General features: G+C 49.1%; 1 protein-coding gene and 1 long non-coding RNA gene across 2 annotated transcripts in view; both read right to left on the reverse strand.

The window, feature by feature from the left end:
• herc2 (HECT and RLD domain containing E3 ubiquitin protein ligase 2) overlaps positions 1 to 23,185 on the reverse strand; it is a 284,448-nt gene that overhangs the window by 212,005 nt on the left and 49,258 nt on the right. Inside the window, exons 17-23 of the mRNA XM_064936237.1 lie at positions 15,543 to 15,743; positions 15,140 to 15,368; positions 14,711 to 14,835; positions 13,606 to 13,784; positions 12,702 to 12,886; positions 10,780 to 10,935; positions 10,395 to 10,580 (exon numbers count right to left, since the gene is read on the reverse strand). Coding sequence (XP_064792309.1) covers positions 10,395 to 10,580; positions 10,780 to 10,935; positions 12,702 to 12,886; positions 13,606 to 13,784; positions 14,711 to 14,835; positions 15,140 to 15,368; positions 15,543 to 15,743 — 1,261 coding nt within the window. The remainder of the gene's footprint in view (positions 1 to 10,394; positions 10,581 to 10,779; positions 10,936 to 12,701; positions 12,887 to 13,605; positions 13,785 to 14,710; positions 14,836 to 15,139; positions 15,369 to 15,542; positions 15,744 to 23,185) is intronic.
• Positions 19,226 to 20,129, reverse strand: LOC135513320 (uncharacterized). The gene is made up of 3 exons (XR_010451515.1): positions 20,000 to 20,129; positions 19,623 to 19,928; positions 19,226 to 19,551 (listed from the first exon to the last, which is right to left on the reverse strand). It is a non-coding gene; the product is annotated as an uncharacterized LOC135513320 (long non-coding RNA).

Raw genomic sequence — 23,185 nt, forward strand, 5'->3', positions numbered from 1 at the left:
ACATTCTATCCCACCACACACTAGTCACATTCTATTCCACCACACACTAGTCACATTCTAACCTCACATTCTATCCCACCACACACTAGTCACATTCTAACCTCACATTCTATTCCACCACACACTGGTCACATTCTATCCCACCACACACTAGTCACATTCTAACCTCACATTCTATCCCATCACACACTGGTCACATTCTATCCCACCACACACTGGTCACATTCTAACCTCACATTCTATCCCATCACACACTGGTCACATTCTAACCTCACATTCTATCCCACCACACACTAGTCACATTCTAACCTCACATTCTATCCCACCACACACTGGTCACATTCTAACCCACCACACACTGGTCACATTCTATCCCCACCACACACTAGTCACATTCTAACCTCACATTCTATCCCACCACACACTGGTCACATTCTATTCCACCACACTGGTCACATTCTATCCCACCACACACTAGTCACATTCTAACCTCACATTCTATCCCACCACACACTGGTCATATTCTATCCCACCACACACTAGTCACATTCTAACCTCACATTCTATCCCACCACACACTGGTCACATTCTATCCCACCACACACTGGTCACATTCTATTCCACCACACACTAGTCACATTCTAACCTCACATTCTATCCCACCACACACTGGTCACATTCTATTCCACCACACACTAGTCACATTCTAACCTCACATTCTATCCCACCACACACTGGTCACATTCTATCCCACCACACACTAGTCACATTCTAACCTCACATTCTATCCCACCACACACTAGTCACATTCTAACCTCACATTCTATCCCACCACACACTGGTCACATTCTATCCCATCACACACTGGTCACATTCTATCCCATCACACACTGGTCACATTCTATCCCACCACACACAAGTCACATTCTAACCTCACATTCTATCCCATCACACACTGGTCACATTCTAACCTCACATTCTATCCCACCACACACTAGTCACATTCTAACCTCACATTCTATCCCATCACACACTGGTCACATTCTATCCCACCACACACTAGTCACATTCTAACCTCACATTCTATCCCACCACACACTAGTCACATTCTAACCTCACATTCTATCCCACCACACACTAGTCACATTCTATCCCACCACACACTAGTCACATTCTAACCTCACATTCTATCCCACCACACACTAGTCACATTCTAACCTCACATTCTATCCCACCACACACTAGTCACATTCTATCCCACCACACACTAGTCACATTCTATCCCACCACACACTGGTCACATTCTATCCCACCACACACTAGTCACATTCTAACCTCACATTCTATCCCACCACACACTAGTCACATTCTATCCCACCACACACTAGTCACATTCTATCCCACCAAACACTGGTCACATTCTATCCCACCACACACTAGTCACATTCTATCCCACCACACACTAGTCACATTCTATCCCACCACACACTGGTCACATTCTATCCCACCACACACTGGTCACATTCTATCCTCACATTCTATCCCACCACACACTAGTCACATTCTATCCCACCACACACTGGTCACATTCTATCCTCACATTCTATCCCACCACACACTGGTCACATTCTATCCTCACATTCTATCCCACCACACACTAGTCACATTCTATCCCACCACACACTAGTCACATTCTATCCCACCACACACTAGTCACATTCTATCCCATCACACACTAGTCACATTCTAACCCACCACACACTGGTCACATTCTATCCCACCACACACTGGTCACATTCTATCCCACCACACACTTGTCACATTCTAACCCACCACACACTGGTCACATTCTATCCCACCACACACTGGTCACATTCTATCCCACCACACACTGGTCACATTCTATCCTCACATTCTATCCCACCACACACTGGTCACATTCTATCCCACCACACACTGGTCACATTCTATCCCATCACACACTAGTCACATTCTATCCCACCACACACTGGTCACATTCTATCCTCACATTCTATCCCACCACACACTGGTCACATTCTATCCCACCACACACTAGTCACATTCTATCCCATCACACACTAGTCACATTCTATCCCACCACACACTGGTCACATTCTATCCTCACATTCTATCCCACCACACACTAGTCACATTCTATCCCACCACACACTGGTCACATTCTATCCCACCACACACTAGTCACATTCTATCCCACCACACACTAGTCACATTCTATCCCACCACACACTGGTCACATTCTATCCCACCACACACTTGTCACATTCTAACCTCACATTCTATCCCACCACACACTGGTCACATTCTATCCCACCACACACTAGTCACATTCTAACCTCACATTCTATCCCACCACACACTAGTCACATTCTAACCTCACATTCTATCCCACCACACACTGGTCACATTCTATCCCATCACACACTGGTCACATTCTATCCCATCACACACTGGTCACATTCTATCCCACCACACACAAGTCACATTCTAACCTCACATTCTATCCCATCACACACTGGTCACATTCTAACCTCACATTCTATCCCACCACACACTAGTCACATTCTAACCTCACATTCTATCCCATCACACACTGGTCACATTCTATCCCACCACACACTAGTCACATTCTAACCTCACATTCTATCCCACCACACACTAGTCACATTCTAACCTCACATTCTATCCCACCACACACTAGTCACATTCTATCCCACCACACACTAGTCACATTCTAACCTCACATTCTATCCCACCACACACTAGTCACATTCTAACCTCACATTCTATCCCACCACACACTAGTCACATTCTATCCCACCACACACTAGTCACATTCTATCCCACCACACACTGGTCACATTCTATCCCACCACACACTAGTCACATTCTAACCTCACATTCTATCCCACCACACACTAGTCACATTCTATCCCACCACACACTAGTCACATTCTATCCCACCAAACACTGGTCACATTCTATCCCACCACACACTAGTCACATTCTATCCCACCACACACTAGTCACATTCTATCCCACCACACACTGGTCACATTCTATCCCACCACACACTGGTCACATTCTATCCTCACATTCTATCCCACCACACACTAGTCACATTCTATCCCACCACACACTGGTCACATTCTATCCTCACATTCTATCCCACCACACACTGGTCACATTCTATCCTCACATTCTATCCCACCACACACTAGTCACATTCTATCCCACCACACACTGGTCACATTCTATCCTCACATTCTATCCCACCACACACTGGTCACATTCTATCCTCACATTCTATCCCACCACACACTAGTCACATTCTATCCCACCACACACTAGTCACATTCTATCCCACCACACACTAGTCACATTCTATCCCATCACACACTAGTCACATTCTAACCCACCACACACTGGTCACATTCTATCCCACCACACACTGGTCACATTCTATCCCACCACACACTTGTCACATTCTAACCCACCACACACTGGTCACATTCTATCCCACCACACACTGGTCACATTCTATCCCACCACACACTGGTCACATTCTATCCTCACATTCTATCCCACCACACACTGGTCACATTCTATCCCACCACACACTAGTCACATTCTATCCCATCACACACTAGTCACATTCTATCCCACCACACACTGGTCACATTCTATCCTCACATTCTATCCCACCACACACTAGTCACATTCTATCCCACCACACACTGGTCACATTCTATCCCACCACACACTAGTCACATTCTATCCCACCACACACTAGTCACATTCTATCCCACCACACACTGGTCACATTCTATCCCACCACACACTTGTCACATTCTAACCTCACATTCTATCCCACCACACACTGGTCACATTCTATCCCACCACACACTAGTCACATTCTAACCTCACATTCTATCCCACCACACACTAGTCACATTCTATCCCATCACACACTGGTCACATTCTATCCCACCACACACTAGTCACATTCTATCCCATCACACACTGGTCACATTCTATCCCACCACACACTGGTCACATTCTATCCCACCACACACTAGTCACATTCTATCCCACCACACACTGGTCACATTCTATCCCACCACACACTGGTCACATTCTAACCTCACATTCTATCCCACCACACACTAGTCACATTCTAACCTCACATTCTATCCCACCACACACTGGTCACATTCTATTCCACCACACACTGGTCACATTCTATCCCACCACACACTAGTCACATTCTAACCTCACATTCTATCCCACCACACACTGGTCACATTCTATCCCACCACACACTAGTCACATTCTAACCTCACATTCTATCCCACCACACACTGGTCACATTCTATCCCACCACACACTAGTCACATTCTAACCTCACATTCTATCCCACCACACACTGGTCACATTCTATCCCACCACACACTAGTCACATTCTAACCTCACATTCTATCCTACCACACACTGGTCACATTCTATCCCACCACACACTGGTCACATTCTATTCCACCACACACTAGTCACATTCTAACCTCACATTCTATCCCACCACACACTAGTCACATTCTATCCCACCACACACTAGTCACATTCTAACCTCACATTCTATCCCACCACACACTGGTCACATTCTATTCCACCACACACTAGTCACATTCTAACCTCACATTCTATCCCACCACACACTGGTCACATTCTATTCCACCACACACTAGTCACATTCTAACCTCACATTCTATCCCACCACACACTGGTCACATTCTAACCTCACATTCTATCCCACCACACACTAGTCACATTCTATCCCACCACACACTAGTCACATTCTAACCTCACATTCTATCCCACCACACACTGGTCACATTCTATCCCACCACACACTAGTCACATTCTATCCCATCACACACTGGTCACATTCTAACCTCACATTCTATCCCACCACACACTGGTCACATTCTATCCCACCACACACTAGTCACATTCTAACCTCACATTCTATCCCACCACACACTAGTCACATTCTAACCTCACATTCTATCCCACCACACACTAGTCACATTCTATCCCACCACACACTAGTCACATTCTATCCCACCACACACTGGTCACATTCTATCCCACCACACACTAGTCACATTCTAACCTCACATTCTATCCCACCACACACTAGTCACATTCTATCCCACCACACACTAGTCACATTCTATCCCACCAAACACTGGTCACATTCTATCCCACCACACACTAGTCACATTCTATCCCACCACACACTAGTCACATTCTATCCCACCACACACTGGTCACATTCTATCCCACCACACACTGGTCACATTCTATCCTCACATTCTATCCCACCACACACTAGTCACATTCTATCCCACCACACACTGGTCACATTCTATCCTCACATTCTATCCCACCACACACTGGTCACATTCTATCCTCACATTCTATCCCACCACACACTAGTCACATTCTATCCCACCACACACTGGTCACATTCTATCCTCACATTCTATCCCACCACACACTGGTCACATTCTATCCTCACATTCTATCCCACCACACACTAGTCACATTCTATCCCACCACACACTAGTCACATTCTATCCCACCACACACTAGTCACATTCTATCCCATCACACACTAGTCACATTCTAACCCACCACACACTGGTCACATTCTATCCCACCACACACTGGTCACATTCTATCCCACCACACACTTGTCACATTCTAACCCACCACACACTGGTCACATTCTATCCCACCACACACTGGTCACATTCTATCCCACCACACACTGGTCACATTCTATCCTCACATTCTATCCCACCACACACTGGTCACATTCTATCCCACCACACACTAGTCACATTCTATCCCATCACACACTAGTCACATTCTATCCCACCACACACTGGTCACATTCTATCCTCACATTCTATCCCACCACACACTAGTCACATTCTATCCCACCACACACTGGTCACATTCTATCCCACCACACACTAGTCACATTCTATCCCACCACACACTAGTCACATTCTATCCCACCACACACTGGTCACATTCTATCCCACCACACACTTGTCACATTCTAACCTCACATTCTATCCCACCACACACTGGTCACATTCTATCCCACCACACACTAGTCACATTCTAACCTCACATTCTATCCCACCACACACTAGTCACATTCTATCCCATCACACACTGGTCACATTCTATCCCACCACACACTAGTCACATTCTATCCCATCACACACTGGTCACATTCTATCCCACCACACACTGGTCACATTCTATCCCACCACACACTAGTCACATTCTATCCCACCACACACTGGTCACATTCTATCCCACCACACACTGGTCACATTCTAACCTCACATTCTATCCCACCACACACTAGTCACATTCTAACCTCACATTCTATCCCACCACACACTGGTCACATTCTATTCCACCACACACTGGTCACATTCTATCCCACCACACACTAGTCACATTCTAACCTCACATTCTATCCCACCACACACTGGTCACATTCTATCCCACCACACACTAGTCACATTCTAACCTCACATTCTATCCCACCACACACTGGTCACATTCTATCCCACCACACACTAGTCACATTCTAACCTCACATTCTATCCCACCACACACTGGTCACATTCTATCCCACCACACACTAGTCACATTCTAACCTCACATTCTATCCTACCACACACTGGTCACATTCTATCCCACCACACACTGGTCACATTCTATTCCACCACACACTAGTCACATTCTAACCTCACATTCTATCCCACCACACACTAGTCACATTCTATCCCACCACACACTAGTCACATTCTAACCTCACATTCTATCCCACCACACACTGGTCACATTCTATTCCACCACACACTAGTCACATTCTAACCTCACATTCTATCCCACCACACACTGGTCACATTCTATTCCACCACACACTAGTCACATTCTAACCTCACATTCTATCCCACCACACACTGGTCACATTCTAACCTCACATTCTATCCCACCACACACTAGTCACATTCTATCCCACCACACACTAGTCACATTCTAACCTCACATTCTATCCCACCACACACTGGTCACATTCTATCCCACCACACACTAGTCACATTCTATCCCATCACACACTGGTCACATTCTAACCTCACATTCTATCCCACCACACACTGGTCACATTCTATCCCATCACACACTGGTCACATTCTATCCCACCACACACTGGTCACATTCTAACCTCACATTCTATCCCACCACACACTAGTCACATTCTATCCCACCACACACTAGTCACATTCTAACCTCACATTCTATCCCACCACACACTGGTCACATTATATCCCACCACACACTAGTCACATTCTATCCCATCACACACTGGTCACATTCTAACCTCACATTCTATCCCACCACACACTGGTCACATTCTATCCCACCACACACTGGTCACATTCTATCCCACCACACACAAGTCACATTCTAACCTCACATTCTATCCCATCACACACTGGTCACATTCTAACCTCACATTCTATCCCACCACACACTAGTCACATTCTATCCCACCACACACTAGTCACATTCTAACCTCACATTCTATCCCATCACACACTGGTCACATTCTATCCCACCACACACTAGTCACATTCTAACCTCACATTCTATCCCACCACACACTAGTCACATTCTATCCCACCACACACTAGTCACATTCTATCCCACCACACACTGGTCACATTCTATCCCACCACACACTAGTCACATTCTAACCTCACATTCTATCCCACCACACACTAGTCACATTCTATCCCACCACACACTAGTCACATTCTATCCCACCACACACTAGTCACATTCTAACCTCACATTCTATCCCACCACACACTAGTCACATTCTATCCTCACATTCTATCCCACCACACACTAGTCACATTCTATCCCACCACACACTGGTCACATTCTATCCTCACATTCTATCCCACCACACACTAGTCACATTCTATCCCACCACACACTAGTCACATTCTAACCTCACATTCTATCCCACCACACACTAGTCACATTCTATCCTCACATTCTATCCCACCACACACTAGTCACATTCTATCCTCACATTCTATCCCACCACACACTAGTCACATTCTATCCCACCACACACTAGTCACATTCTATCCCACCACACACTAGTCACATTCTATCCCACCACACACTGGTCACATTCTATCCCACCACACACTAGTCACATTCTATCCCACCACACACTTGTCACATTCTAACCTCACATTCTATCCCACCACACACTGGTCACATTCTAACCTCACATTCTATCCCACCACACACTAGTCACATTCTAACCTCACATTCTATCCTACCACACACTAGTCACATTCTATCCCACCACACACTGGTCACATTCTAACCTCACATTCTATCCCACCACACACTAGTCACATTCTATCCCACCACACACTAGTCACATTCTATCCCACCACACACTAGTCACATTCTATCCCACCACACACTGGTCACATTCGAACCTCACATTCTATCCCACCACACACTAGTCACATTCTATCCCACCACACACTAGTCACATTCTAACCTCACATTCTATACCACCACACTAGTCACATTCTATCCCACCACACACTAGTCACATTCGAACCTCACATTCTATCCCACCACACACTGGTCACATTCGAACCTCACATTCTATCCCACCACACACTAGTCACATTCTATCCCACCACACACTAGTCACATTCTAACCTCACATTCTATCCCACCACACACTAGTCACATTCGAACCTCACATTCTATCCCACCACACACTAGTCACATTCGAACCTCACATTCTATCCCACCACACACTAAAGCGGGGAACATCAACTTGATTCAACCGCGGGCCGATTTATTCTTGCGCGGATGGTCAGAACACAATTACAAATCATTTGTACACTGCAAATTACCCCAAAGAAGCCCAAACAGATATCATGTTTGAATAAAATATAATAATTATAAACCACAAATAACCACTAACCCAGCTCTCACAACTAGTTACATTCTAACCACAACTAACATCTAACCCAGCTCACACAACTAGTTACATTCTAACCACAACTAACCCCTAACCCAGCTCTCACAACTAGTTACATTCTAACCACAACTAACATCTAACCCAGCTCACACAACTAGTTACATTCTAACCACAACTAACCCCTAACCCAGCTCACACAACTAGTTACATTCTAACCACAACTAACCCCTAACCCAGCTCACACAACTAGTTACGTTCTAACCACAACTAACATCTAACCCAGCTCACACAACTAGTTACATTCTAACCACAACTAACCCACCTCTCATAACTAGTTACATTCTAACCACAACTAACCCCTAACCCAGCTCTCACAACTAGTTACATTCTAACCACAACTGACATCTAACCCAGCTCTCACAACTAGTTACATTCTAACCACAACTAACCCCTAACCCACCTCTCACAACTAGTTGCATTCTAACCACAACTAACCCCTAACACAGCTCACACAACTAGTTACATTCTAACCATTAACCCACAACTAGTTACATTCTAACCACAACTAACCCCTAACCCTCCTCTCACAACTAGTTACATTCTAACCATTAACCCACAACTAGTTACATTCTAACCACAACTAACCACTAACCCACAACTAGTTACATTCTAACCACAACTAACCCCTAACCCACCTCTCACAACTAGTTGCATTCTAACCACAACTAACCCCTAACACAGCTCACACAACTAGTTACATTCTAACCATTAACCCACAACTAGTTACATTCTAACCACAACTAACCCCTAACCCACCTCTCACAACGAGTTACATTCTAACCACAACTAACCACTAACCCACAACTAGTTACATTCTAACCACAACTAACCACTAACCCACCTCTCACAACTAGATGCATTCTAACCACAACTAACACCTAACACAGCTCACACAACTAGTTACATTCTAACCATTAACCCACAACTAGTTACATTCTAACCACAACTAACCCCTAACCCACCTCTCACAACTAGTTACATTCTAACCACAACTAACCACTAACCCACAACGAGTTACATTCTAACCACAACTAACCACTAACCCACAACTAGTTACATTCTAACATACTGAAGCGCTCCACATTTAACCTACCAAATGCTCCAGTCTAGGTTTAAATTCACCAGTCATTCCCCACTCTTCAACCCTGGTCCCCTGACCTCCCCCCAGGAGGCTCTGTACCCATGATGCCGGGCCAGGCCAGGTCTTCGTTGTCGTCCCTCTCGTGTCCAGGCGCCAGGTGGTTGAAGCGGTCCAGGTGCTCCAGCAGCCCAGTCAGCAGAGGGATGGAGCCGGTCTCCTGCATCAGGCCGGCGTCCATAGTCAGCAGCAACACGATGGACACCACCAGCTCAGGGAGGAGAACACCTACAGGCCAAGAGGAAAAACAGACCCTTGTTCATCTGCTTACCCCGATGGGTTTAAATATAACATTCTCACATCATACCACCTCAAAAACAGGTACGAGTCAGGGTTGATCAATTCAGAAAGTAAATTGGAAGGAATTGTAATTTCAGTTGGTCTGAGTACAGCCTGGCAGACTTGGATTAACAAGAGTACTACTAACCAGTGAGGTCACCCTCGATGACCCGAGAAACTTCATTGAAGTGTCTGTGTCCGGTGAAGGCTATGCTGGTAGCCACAGGGAGGATGTCTCCAATGTGAGTACACAGTAGGGCGATGTACTTCTTCAACAGGGACCCCACACCCAGCAGCTCTGGATCTGCAGGAAGGAAATATGGGCAATAAATATCAATAATCTGGAGGCGAACGAAACCGACACCTGCTTAGCTCGCGGAGTAAAACACTAGAAAAATATAAAAGGAGAGCATCACTCTAGGAGCTCTGGTGAAATCATTTAATAACCTATGAACCAACGTTTGGACAGACAAGCTGTCTTCATCCGGGTATAATGATAAACACGGCGAGTCACTAGTTTATATCGTGTCAAAGGATACACACGGGTGTCTGTAATCATGGCCGGGGGAAACCTGATATCATTGGTTGACTTACAGATATTAAAAACATATAAAAACACGAATGGATAACAGCAGCTTCATTAAATAGTACCCACAAACCACCAGTCTCAACGTCAACAGTGAAGAGGCGACTCTAAGGTGCTGGCCTTCTTGGCAGAGTTTGTTGAGTCTGGTGCTTTGTGGGTACTATTTAATGAAGCTGCCAGCTGAGGACTTGTGAGGCATCTGTTTCTCAAACTAGACACTAATGTACTTGTCCTCTGGCTCAGTTGTGCACCGGGGCCTCCCACTCCTCTTTCTATTCTGGTTCGAGACCGTTTGAGGTGTTCTGTGAAGGGAGTGGTACATAGCGTTGTACGAGAACTTCAGTTTCCTGGTAATTTCTCGCATGGAATAACCTGCATTTCTCAGGACAAGAATAGACTGACGAGTTTCAGAAGAAATGTCTTTGATTCTAGCCATTTTGAGCCTGTAATCAAACCCAGAAATGCTGATGCTCCAGATACTCAACTAGTCTAAAGACCAGTTTTATTGCTTCTTTAAATCAGAACAACCGTTATCAGATGTGCTAACATAAGGATTTTCTAATGATCAATTAGCCTTTTAAAATGATAAACTTGGATCAGCTAACCTGCATAATGAGGACTCACTGTATCTGTTAAACCTGCATAATGAGGACTCTTAACCTGTCCTGCTGGGTCACATGGTGCATCCCTTACAGACGGTTCAGCAGTTAACCTGTCCTACTGGGTCACATGGTGCATCCCTTACAGACAGTTCAGCAGTTAACCTGTCCTACTGGGTCACATGGTGCATCCCTTACAGGCGGTTCAGCAGTTAACCTGTCCTACTGGGTCACATGGTGCATCCCTTACAGACAGTTCAGCAGTTAACCTGTCCTACTGGGTCACATGGTGCATCCCTTACAGACGGTTCAGCAGTTAACCTGTCCTACTGGGTCACATGGTGCATCCCTTACAGACGGTTCAGCAGTTAACCTGTCCTACTGGGTCACATGGTGCATCCCTTATAGATGGTTCAGCAGTTAACCTGTCCTACTGGGTCACAATTCCACCTCACAAAGTTTGAATTCCCTTCTTATTTAACTGGTCAGAGTATTGCCATACAGGACTTCACTGCTGCCGTTCTCTGCCATTTTCTTCAACTGTTAACGACAATGGCGTAGTGGGGTAGTGTGTGTAGATGGGTGGGGGAAAATATATTTAATCAATTTAGAATTCAGGCTGTAACAACAGAATGTAGAATAAGTCTAAGGGGTATAAATACTTCCTCACAATGTCTTCCCCCAGACCTTTCTAGTCTATTATCTAGGTAGGCTGCAACACAGCAAACAATGTGTTTTGTGATAATTCCACTGTAATTTACATTTTGTAGGGAAAAACTTTTTAAAAAAGGGTTTTCGGTTAGGAATTTTTCTTATAGTTAAGGATACAAATTTAGTTAAAACGCTTAAACGTTCAAAACCCAAAGGAGGAGTGTGATGACTCACTGTATCCGTTGGTGTTTTCGGGGCCGTTGACCCCCAGGTAGAGTTTGCTGACCAGCAGCCTCTGGAAGCGCAGCAACAGGTCGAGGGAGGCCGAGCGTTCTTTACTAACGCGCTCCGTGTCGACCCCGCTAGATATCCTCCGGGCCACGTCCTTCAGTCGAACGATGGTCTGAGAGGCGATGTTCCTGAGGGATCAAAACAATACTTCATTCTGGACAATATTCACTACATTTGGCGAGATGTAAAACCCAGCAAGGAGACTACTCGACGTGGGACACGCATAAAGAATACAAGATCTTCTGGTAAAATAACAGGTTTTGTTCCTCAATACGGGCCTGCTGCTTCTAAAGGGATCGATGGAAGTGGGGTCCTTGTCAGGGTAAGCATTATTATTTATTTATGCGTTATTGTACCAGGTCAGTTGACTGAGAACACGTTCTCATTTGCAGCAACGACCTGGGGAATAGTTACAGGGGAGAGGAAGGGGGATGAATGAGCCAATTGTAAACTGGGGATTATTAGCTGACCGTGATGGTTTGAGGGTCAGATTGGGAATTTAACCAGAACACCGGGGTTAACACCCCTACTCTTATGATAAGTGCCATGGGATCTTTAATGACCTCAGAGAGTCAGGACACCCGTTTAACGTCCCATCCAAAAGACGGCACCCTACACAGGGCAGTGTTCCCAATCACTGCCGGCCAGAGGAAAGAGTGCCTCCTACTGGCCCTCCAACACCACTTCCAGCAGCATCTGGTCTCCCTTCCAGGGACTGACCAGGACCAACCCTGCTTAGCTTCAGCAGCAAGCCAGCAGTGGTATGCAGGGCGGTATGCTGCTGGTTTTTGATTCTGATCCTTCCCCCAAAATAAATGTACAGCTCAGTCCAGTGTTAACTGCCCACCTCAGTAGCTGCTGTACGAGCTGGACCAGAGGAAGGCTCTGTTTCCCAGCGGACTCGTATATGCCGGTGTTGATGAGGTCTTTGTCCAGGGTGGTGCGGCAGCGCAGCATGGTGGAGGCATTGGCCTCCTGCTCATCGACCTCCTTCTCTTTCTGGGCCTCCTTCTTTGCCTCTATGTCCTAGTGGATAACGGATCGTTAGAATTTAATCAACTTGGATTTGTCTCCAGTATAAAAACACACACGGAGACAAAAAGACATACATAAAAATGCATATAATTTGTAAGACTGCTGTACAATTGGAGAGGAAAGAGATTTTAATGTATAATCAGGTCTAAAATGATTGGCGCCCTTTTGAAAAGTAGAATTTATAGTACAATTTATTTTATAGTATTATTTTTGCTTATCTTTATCAAGCCAATCATATTGATTATCATCACGACATTTCGGTGAATAAATTCTGTGTATTAAATCCTGCGTGTCGGGTTGAAAGTGACAACTTCTCCATAATTGAATCATATGTACATTATTGTTGGCATTGCATGAACTTACTGTACAGTGCCTGATTCACACCCATTTGGTTGTGTTTACAGACAGAAATTTACATGAATTAAATTTAGATTGTGTCACTGGCCTACACACACACACACACACACACACACACACAATACCCCATAACATCAAAGTGGAATTATGTTTTTAGACATTTTTACAAATTAATAAAAAATGTAAAGCCGAAATGTGTTGAGTCACTAAGTATTCAACTCCTTTGTTATGGCAAGTCAACACTGGGGTTGTTACCAAGACAACATTGAAGGTTCCTGATTGGCCCAGTTACAGTTTGGACCGGACTTGAACATGTCTGTCCAGCCATGATCAACAAACAACTTGACAGAGCTTGAAGAATTAAAAAAATTTCATGTGCAAATATTGTACAATCCTGGTGTGTAAAGCTCTTAGAGCCCTATTTCCTACATAGTACACTACGTTTGACCAGAGCCCTAGAGACCGTGGTGAAAAGTAGGGCACGAAATAGGGAATAGGGAACCATTTGGGACTGAAGCCCAGGTTTCCCCTACTCAGTGAAACAGCTGTCTGTGACCAACCTGTAGCTCAGCTGTGATGGCAGCATTGAGAGCAGACTCCAGCCCTCCGTCCGCCATCAGACTGCTGACCAACAGGTCGATCATGAAGCGACGTCCAGGACTAACGCTCATCTCGTTACCAGATGCTGAGGACAGAGAGAGAAACCACTGAGCAACTCAAAAACACACTAAAATACCGAGGACAGACACAGAAAAACCACTGAGCAACTCAAAAACACACTAAAATACTGAGGACAGAGAGAAAAACCACTGAGCAACTCAAACACACTAAAATACAACTCTTCACTCCAGCAACAATTGTTTTCAGCTTACCCCACTAGACAATTCAAGGTTGTGGGTTTAATGCCCTCATGGATCATACACATACCAAAACATGCACTGTACATTAAGTTGCTTCAGATAATAGTGTCTGCTAAGAGGCAAACTGACCGGTGTTGGGTAGTAGTGAGGACAGAGCCCTGGCCCTCTCCTCTGCAGTAGGGAGCAGCACTGACCAACCACTCTGTAGCACGGCCTGGGCAGCTGCCTGGACGGTGTTGAGGACGCCAGCGTTGGAGGCGAGCGTCACCACGGTCTGCTTCAGGTTGTTGAGCAGCCCGCTGCCCAGACCCAGACCCAACTCCTCGGGGTCCATCTGGTTACTGATGGCTGCATGGAGCTACAGACAAGACATAAAACATCAGACTACACATTCTCCAGTTTGGAGAAAAACATTTGAAACACTTTTTGGAACACTATTTTCATATCAGACACATCAAGTCATCCAGGACAATCTATAAATAATCTCATATTGTAGTGTTTTAGAACAGCAGACTGTGAAAAGCCTCCTTACCTGTAGCCTGAGCAGGTTAAGGGAGGCAACCACCATGCACTCCTTCTCCTGCGGTGGGGGCCAATCAGAAGAGCCGTCCATGCCCTCGCTCACCTGCCGCAAGAGCAGGTCCAGCTGCTCAAAGGTCACAGGGCACACGTCCACTACGAAGGGCACGCGCTGCCCCACAGACCACTCTGAACAGGACGACCAAGCAAAGCTCTATGGACACAAGACCAGCAGAAAACAGACAGGGGGCAGTGTCAACCATTAAAACAATGGCCAGATAATAGAAGGGCCACACGCGCTGCCACACAGACCAGGAGAACCACGCGCTGCCACACAGACCAGGAGAACCACGCGCTGCCACACAGACCAGGAGAACCACGCGCTGCCCCACAGACCAGGAGAACCACGCGCTGCCACACAGACCAGGAGAACCACGCGCTGCCACACAGACCAGGAGAACCACGCGCTGCCACACAGACCAGGAGAACCACGCGCTGCCCCACAGACCAGGAGAACCACGCGCTGTCACACAGACCAGGAGAACCACGCGCTGCCCCACAGACTAGGAGAACCACGCGCTGTCACACAGACCAGGAGAACCACGCGCTGCCCCACAGACCAGGAGGACCACGCGCTGCCCCACAAACCAGGAGGACCCCACAGACTAGGAGAACCACGCGCTGCCCCACAGACCAGGAGGGCCCCACAGACCAGGAGGACCACGCGCTGCCCCACAGACCAGGAGGGCCCCACAGACCAGGAGAACCACGCGCTGCCCCACAGACCAGGAGAACCACGCGCTGCCCCACAGACCAGGAGGGCCACACGCTGCCCCACAGACCAGGAGGGCCCCACAGACCAGGAGGACCACGCGCTGCCCCACAGACCAGGAGAACCACGCGCTGCCCCACAGACCAGGAGGGCCACGCGCTGCCCCACAGACCAGGAGAACCACGCGCTGCCCCACAGACCAGGAGAACCACGCGCTGCCCCACAGACCAGGAGAACCACGCGCTGCCCCACAGACCAGGAGAACCACGCGCTGCCCCACAGACCAGGAGAACCACGCGCTGCCCCACAGACCAGGAGAACCACGCGCTGCCCCACAGACCAGGAGAACCACGCGCTGCCCCACAGACCAGGAGAACCACGCGCTGCCCCACAGACCAGGAGGGCCACGCGCTGCCCCACAGACCAGGAGAACCACGCGCTGCCCCACAGACCAGGAGGGCCCCACAGACCAGGAGGGCCACGCGCTGCCCCACAGACCAGGAGGACCACACGCTGCCCCACAGACCAGGAGGGCCACACGCTGCCCCACAGACCAGGAGGGCCACACGCTGCCCCACAGACCAGGAGAACCACGCGCTGCCCCACAGACCAGGAGGACCACACGCTGCCCCACAGACCAGGAGAACCACGCGCTGCCCCACAGACCAGGAGAACCACGCGCTGCCCCACAGACCAGGAGGACCACGCGCTGCCCCACAGACCAGGAGAACCACGCGCTGCCCCACAGACCAGGAGGACCACGCGCTGCCACACAGACCAGGAGGGCCCCACAGACCAGGAGGACCACGCGCTGCCCCACAGACCAGGAGAACCACGCGCTGCCCCACAGACCAGGAGGACCACGCGCTGCCCCACAGACCAGGAGAACCACGCGCTGCCCCACAGACCAGGAGGGCCACGCGCTGCCCCACAGACCAGGAGAACCCCACAGACCAGGAGAACCACGCGCTGCCCCACAGACCAGGAGAACCACACGCTGCCCCACAGACCAGGAGGACCACGCGCTGCCCCACAGACCAGGAGGACCACACGCTGCCCCACAGACCAGGAGGACCACACGCTGCCCCACAGACCAGGAGGGCCCCACAGACCAGGAGGACCACGCGCTGCCCCACAGACCAGGAGGACCACACGCTGCCCCACAGACCAGGAGGGCCACACGCTGCCCCACAGACCAGGAGAACCACGCGCTGCCCCACAGACCAGGAGGGCCCCACAGACCAGGAGAACCACGCGCTGCCCCACAGACCAGGAGGGCCACACGCTGCCCCACAGACCAGGAGGGCCCCACAGACCAGGAGAACCACACGCTGCCCCACAGACCAGGAGGGCCACACGCTGCCCCACAGACCAGGAGGACCACGCGCTGCCCCACAGACCAGGAGGACCACACGCTGCCCCACAGACCAGGAGAACCACGCGCTGCCCCACAGACCAGGAGGACCACACGCTGCCCCACAGACCAGGAGAACAACGCGCTGCCCCACAGACCAGGAGAACCACGCGCTGCCCCACAGACCAGGAGGACCACGCGCTGCCACACAGACCAGGAGGGCCCCACAGACCAGGAGGACCACGCGCTGCCCCACAGACCAGGAGAACCACGCGCTGCCCCACAGACCAGGAGGACCACGCGCTGCCCCACAGACCAGGAGAACCACGCGCTGCCCCACAGACCAGGAGAACCACGCGCTGCCCCACAGACCAGGAGGGCCACGCGCTGCCCCACAGACCAGGAGAACCCCACAGACCAGGAGAACCACGCGCTGCCCCACAGACCAGGAGAACCACACGCTGCCCCACAGACCAGGAGGACCACGCGCTGCCCCACAGACCAGGAGGACCACACGCTGCCCCACAGACCAGGAGGACCACACGCTGCCCCACAGACCAGGAGGGCCCCACAGACCAGGAGGACCACGCGCTGCCCCACAGACCAGGAGGACCACACGCTGCCCCACAGACCAGGAGGGCCACACGCTGCCCCACAGACCAGGAGAACCACGCGCTGCCCCACAGACCAGGAGGGCCCCACAGACCAGGAGAACCACGCGCTGCCCCACAGACCAGGAGGGCCACACGCTGCCCCACAGACCAGGAGGGCCCCACAGACCAGGAGAACCACACGCTGCCCCACAGACCAGGAGGGCCACACGCTGCCCCACAGACCAGGAGGACCACGCGCTGCCCCACAGACCAGGAGGACCACACGCTGCCCCACAGACCAGGAGAACCACGCGCTGCCCCACAGACCAGGAGGACCACACGCTGCCCCACAGACCAGGAGAACAACGCGCTGCCCCACAGACCAGGAGGACCACACGCTGCCCCACAGACCAGGAGAACCACGCGCTGCCCCACAGACCAGGAGGGCCACGCGCTGCCCCACAGACCAGGAGGACCACGCGCTGCCCCACAGACCAGGAGGGCCCCACAGACCAGGAGGACCACGCGCTGCCCCACAGACCAGGAGGACCACGCGCTGCCCCACAGACCAGGAGAACCACGCGCTGCCCCACAGACCAGGAGGACCACGCGCTGCCCCACAGACCAGGAGAACCACGCGCTGCCCCACAGACCAGGAGGGCCACGCGCTGCCCCACAGACCAGGAGAACCACGCGCTGCCCCACAGACCAGGAGGGCCCCACAGACCAGGAGGGCCACGCGCTGCCCCACAGACCAGGAGGACCACACGCTGCCCCACAGACCAGGAGGGCCACACGCTGCCCCACAGACCAGGAGGGCCACACGCTGCCCCACAGACCAGGAGAACCACGCGCTGCCCCACAGACCAGGAGGACCACACGCTGCCCCACAGACCAGGAGAACCACGCGCTGCCCCACAGACCAGGAGGACCACACGCTGCCCCACAGACCAGGAGGGCCACACGCTGCCCCACAGACCAGGAGGGCCCCACAGACCAGGAGGACCACGCGCTGCCCCACAGACCAGGAGGACGTGAGGAATCGAAGACAAATAAAGAAAGAGCTTATCCCTGGATCCCAAATCAACCCTGGCCCCAACACCCAATACACATGTGTAGACCTGAGCAGATCTCCCTGTCATCTGTGTTTTCCTTCTGTATCCTTTACTACCCCTTCTTCTCTTTAACTCTGTTCTTCAGAATCTATGGGTCCCTGCCATGCTCTGAGACGCCTACCGTATCCCTTCTCCAGACCTGAACCCACCTGCTGTCCTCTATGGGTCCCTGCCATGCTCTGAGACACCTACCGTATCCCTTCTCCAGACCTGAACCCACCTGCTGTCCTCTATGTGTTCCTGCCATGCTCTGAGACACCTACCGTATCCCTTCTCCAGACCTGAACCCACCTGCTGTCCTCTATGGGTCCCTGCCATGCTCTGAGACACCTACCGTATCCCTTCTCCAGACCTGAACCCACCTGCTGTCCTCTATGGGTCCCTGCCATGCTCTGAGACACCTACCGTATCCCTTCTCCAGACCTGAACCCACCTGCTGTCCTCTATGGGTCCCTGCCATGCTCTGAGACACCTACCGTATCCCTTCTCCAGACCTGAACCCACCTGCTGTCCTCTATGGGTCCCTGCCATGCTCTGAGACACCTACCGTATCCCTTCTCCAGACCTGAACCCACCTGCTGTCCTCTATGGGTCCCTGCCATGCTCTGAGACACCTACCGTATCCCTTCCCCAGACCTGAACCCACCTGCTGTCCTCTATGGGTCCCTGCCATGCTCTGAGACACCTACCGTATCCCTTCTCCAGACCTGAACCCACCTGCTGTCCTCTATGGGTCCCTGCCATGCTCTGAGACACCTACCGTATCCCTTCCCCAGACCTGAACCCACCTGCTGTCCTCTATGGGTCCCTGCCATGCTCTGAGACACCTACCGTATCCCTTCCCCAGACCTGAACCCACCTGCTGTCCTCTATGGGTCCCTGCCATGCTCTGAGACACCTACCGTATCCCTTCCCCAGACCTGAACCCACCTGCTGTCCTCTATGGGTCCCTGCCATGCTCTGAGACACCTACCGTATCCCTTCTCCAGACCTGAACCCACCTGCTGTCCTCTATGGGTCCCTGCCATGCTCTGAGACACCTACCGTATCCCTTCTCCAGACCTGAACCCACCTGCTGTCCTCTATGGGTCCCTGCCATGCTCTGAGACACCTACCGTATCCCTTCTCCAGACCTGAACCCACCTGCTGTCCTCTATGGGTCCCTGCCATGCTCTGAGACACCTACCGTATCCCTTCTCCAGACCTGAACCCACCTGCTGTCCTCTATGGGTCCCTGCCATGCTCTGAGACACCTACCGTATCCCTTCTCCAGACCTGAACCCACCTGCTGTCCTCTATGGGTCCCTGCCATGCTCTGAGACACCTACCGTATCCCTTCTCCAGACCTGAACCCACCTGCTGTCCTCTATGGGTTCCTGCCATGCTCTGAGACACCTACCGTATCCCTTCTCCAGACCTGAACCCACCTGCTGTCCTCTATGGGTTCCTGCCATGCTCTGAGACACCTACCATATCTACCCCACCCCACACGCCAGGGCCGAGATCTCCACCCCACACGCCAGGGCCGAGATCTCCACCCCACACGCCAGGGCCGAGATCTCCACCCCACACGCCAGGGCCGAGATCTCCACCCCACACGCCAGGGCCGAGATCTCCACCCCACACGCCAGGACTGAGATGTTTTTTTTAAAATCACCCATACCCTACTTCTGCCAAGACTGTTCCCCTCTCATGTGTACTTTACTTATCATTCATACTTGTGTTCACTCAACAAACTTGTATTTTATTATTTGTGTTGATGTTAGCCTATAGCCTATATATCTGATGTGGGTAAATTAAATTAAATCAACAAGTTCATATGACAGTTTGTGTTGTTTCTTTTTAAATCACAACTTGCATCCCTCCACAGCCTCAGAGGATCGAGAAACATATTCTCACCTCTCTGGATTACAACCAAATGATGATCTGTGTTCTATATTACATATTGGATCACTGAAAATGCTACTTCTACATTACCGTGGAGTTAACCAATAAAATGGTCTGATGGGAATGTGGACATCATTTCTTTCTTTCAGGATATGAATAAAGAGTATCTCACTACAAATAGATGATAATAGAACTTGTCAAAAAATAGATAAGATCTTGCTATCGAAAAATACCTGTCTATTTGTTGAATAATCTCTTTAGTCATATCCCAGTTTAACCTATTTTCTTATGGCCTTGCTTGCAACTAGCGACCTGTTACAGTTATATGAAAATAAAGAATAAAAAGGGCCCATTTATATAATGAATATAAATTCTGAGAGCAGAAATTATTAAATATTAAAAGCATTATAATTCTCACTAAAGGCTTCAGTCATACTAAAGTTATGCATAACTCCAAACTGGTTCTCTAGTAAATTAGTAAGAATGTCTCACCATGTTCAAGAATGGCCTTTTTCCCTTTAGTCAGGTTACAACCTCTCCCTTTAGTCAGATGACAACCTCTCCCTTCATTCAGATGACAACCTCTCCCTTCATTCAGATGACAACCTCTCCCTTTAGTCAGATTACAACCTCTCCCTTTAGTCAGATTACAACCTCTCCCTTTAGTCAGATGACAACCTCTCCCTTTAGTCAGATTACAACCTCTCCCTTCATTCAGATGACAACCTCTCCCTTCATTCAGATGACAACCTCTCCCTTCATTCAGATTACAACCTCTCCCTTCATTCAGATGACAACCTCTCCCTTTAGTCAGATTACATGCTCTCCCTTCATTCAGATTACATGCTCTCCCTTCATTCAGATTACAACCTCTCCCTTCATTCAGATGACAACCTCTCCCTTTAGTCAGATTACATGCTCTCCCTTCATTCAGATTACATACTCTCCCTTCATTCAGATTACATACTCTCCCTTCATTCAGATTACATACTCTCCCTTCATTCAGATTACATACTCTCCCTTCATTCAGATTACATGCTCTCCCTTCATTCAGATTACATACTCTCCCTTCATTCAGATTACATGCTCTCCCTTCATTCAGATTACATACTCTCCCTTCATTCAGATTACATACTCTCCCTTCATTCAGATTACATACTCTCCCTTCATTCAGATTACATACTCTCCCTTCATTCAGATTACATGCTCTCCCTTCATTCAGATTACATACTCTCCCTTCATTCAGATTACATACTCTCCCTTCATTCAGATTACATACTCTCGCTTCATTCAGATTACATACTCTCGCTTCATTCAGATTACATACTCTCGCTTCATTCAGATTACATACTCTCGCTTCATTCAGATTACATGCTCTCCCTTCATTCAGATTACATACTCTCCCTTCATTCAGATTACATGCTCTACCTTCATTCAGATTACATACTCTCCCTTCATTCAGATTACATACTCTTGCTTCATTCAGATTACATACTCTCGCTTCATTCAGATTACATACTCTCGCTTCATTCAGATTACATACTCTCGCTTCATTCAGATTACATACTCTCGCTTCATTCAGATTACATACTCTCGCTTCATTCAGATTACATGCTCTCCCTTCATTCAGATTACATACTCTCCCTTCATTCAGATTACATGCTCTCCCTTCATTCAGATTACATGCTCTCCCTTCATTCAGATTACATACTCTCCCTTCATTCAGATTACATACTCTCGCTTCATTCAGATTACATACTCTCGCTTCATTCAGATTACATACTCTCCCTTCATTCAGATTACATACTCTCCCTTCATTCAGATTACATGCTCTCCCTTCATTCAGATTACATGCTCTCCCTTCATTCAGATTACATACTCTCCCTTCATTCAGATTACATACTCTCCCTTCATTCAGATTACATACTCTCCCTT

The sequence above is a fragment of the Oncorhynchus masou genome, chromosome 24 (genome assembly GCF_036934945.1).
Source record: "Oncorhynchus masou masou isolate Uvic2021 chromosome 24, UVic_Omas_1.1, whole genome shotgun sequence".
NCBI lineage: Eukaryota > Metazoa > Chordata > Actinopteri > Salmoniformes > Salmonidae > Oncorhynchus > Oncorhynchus masou.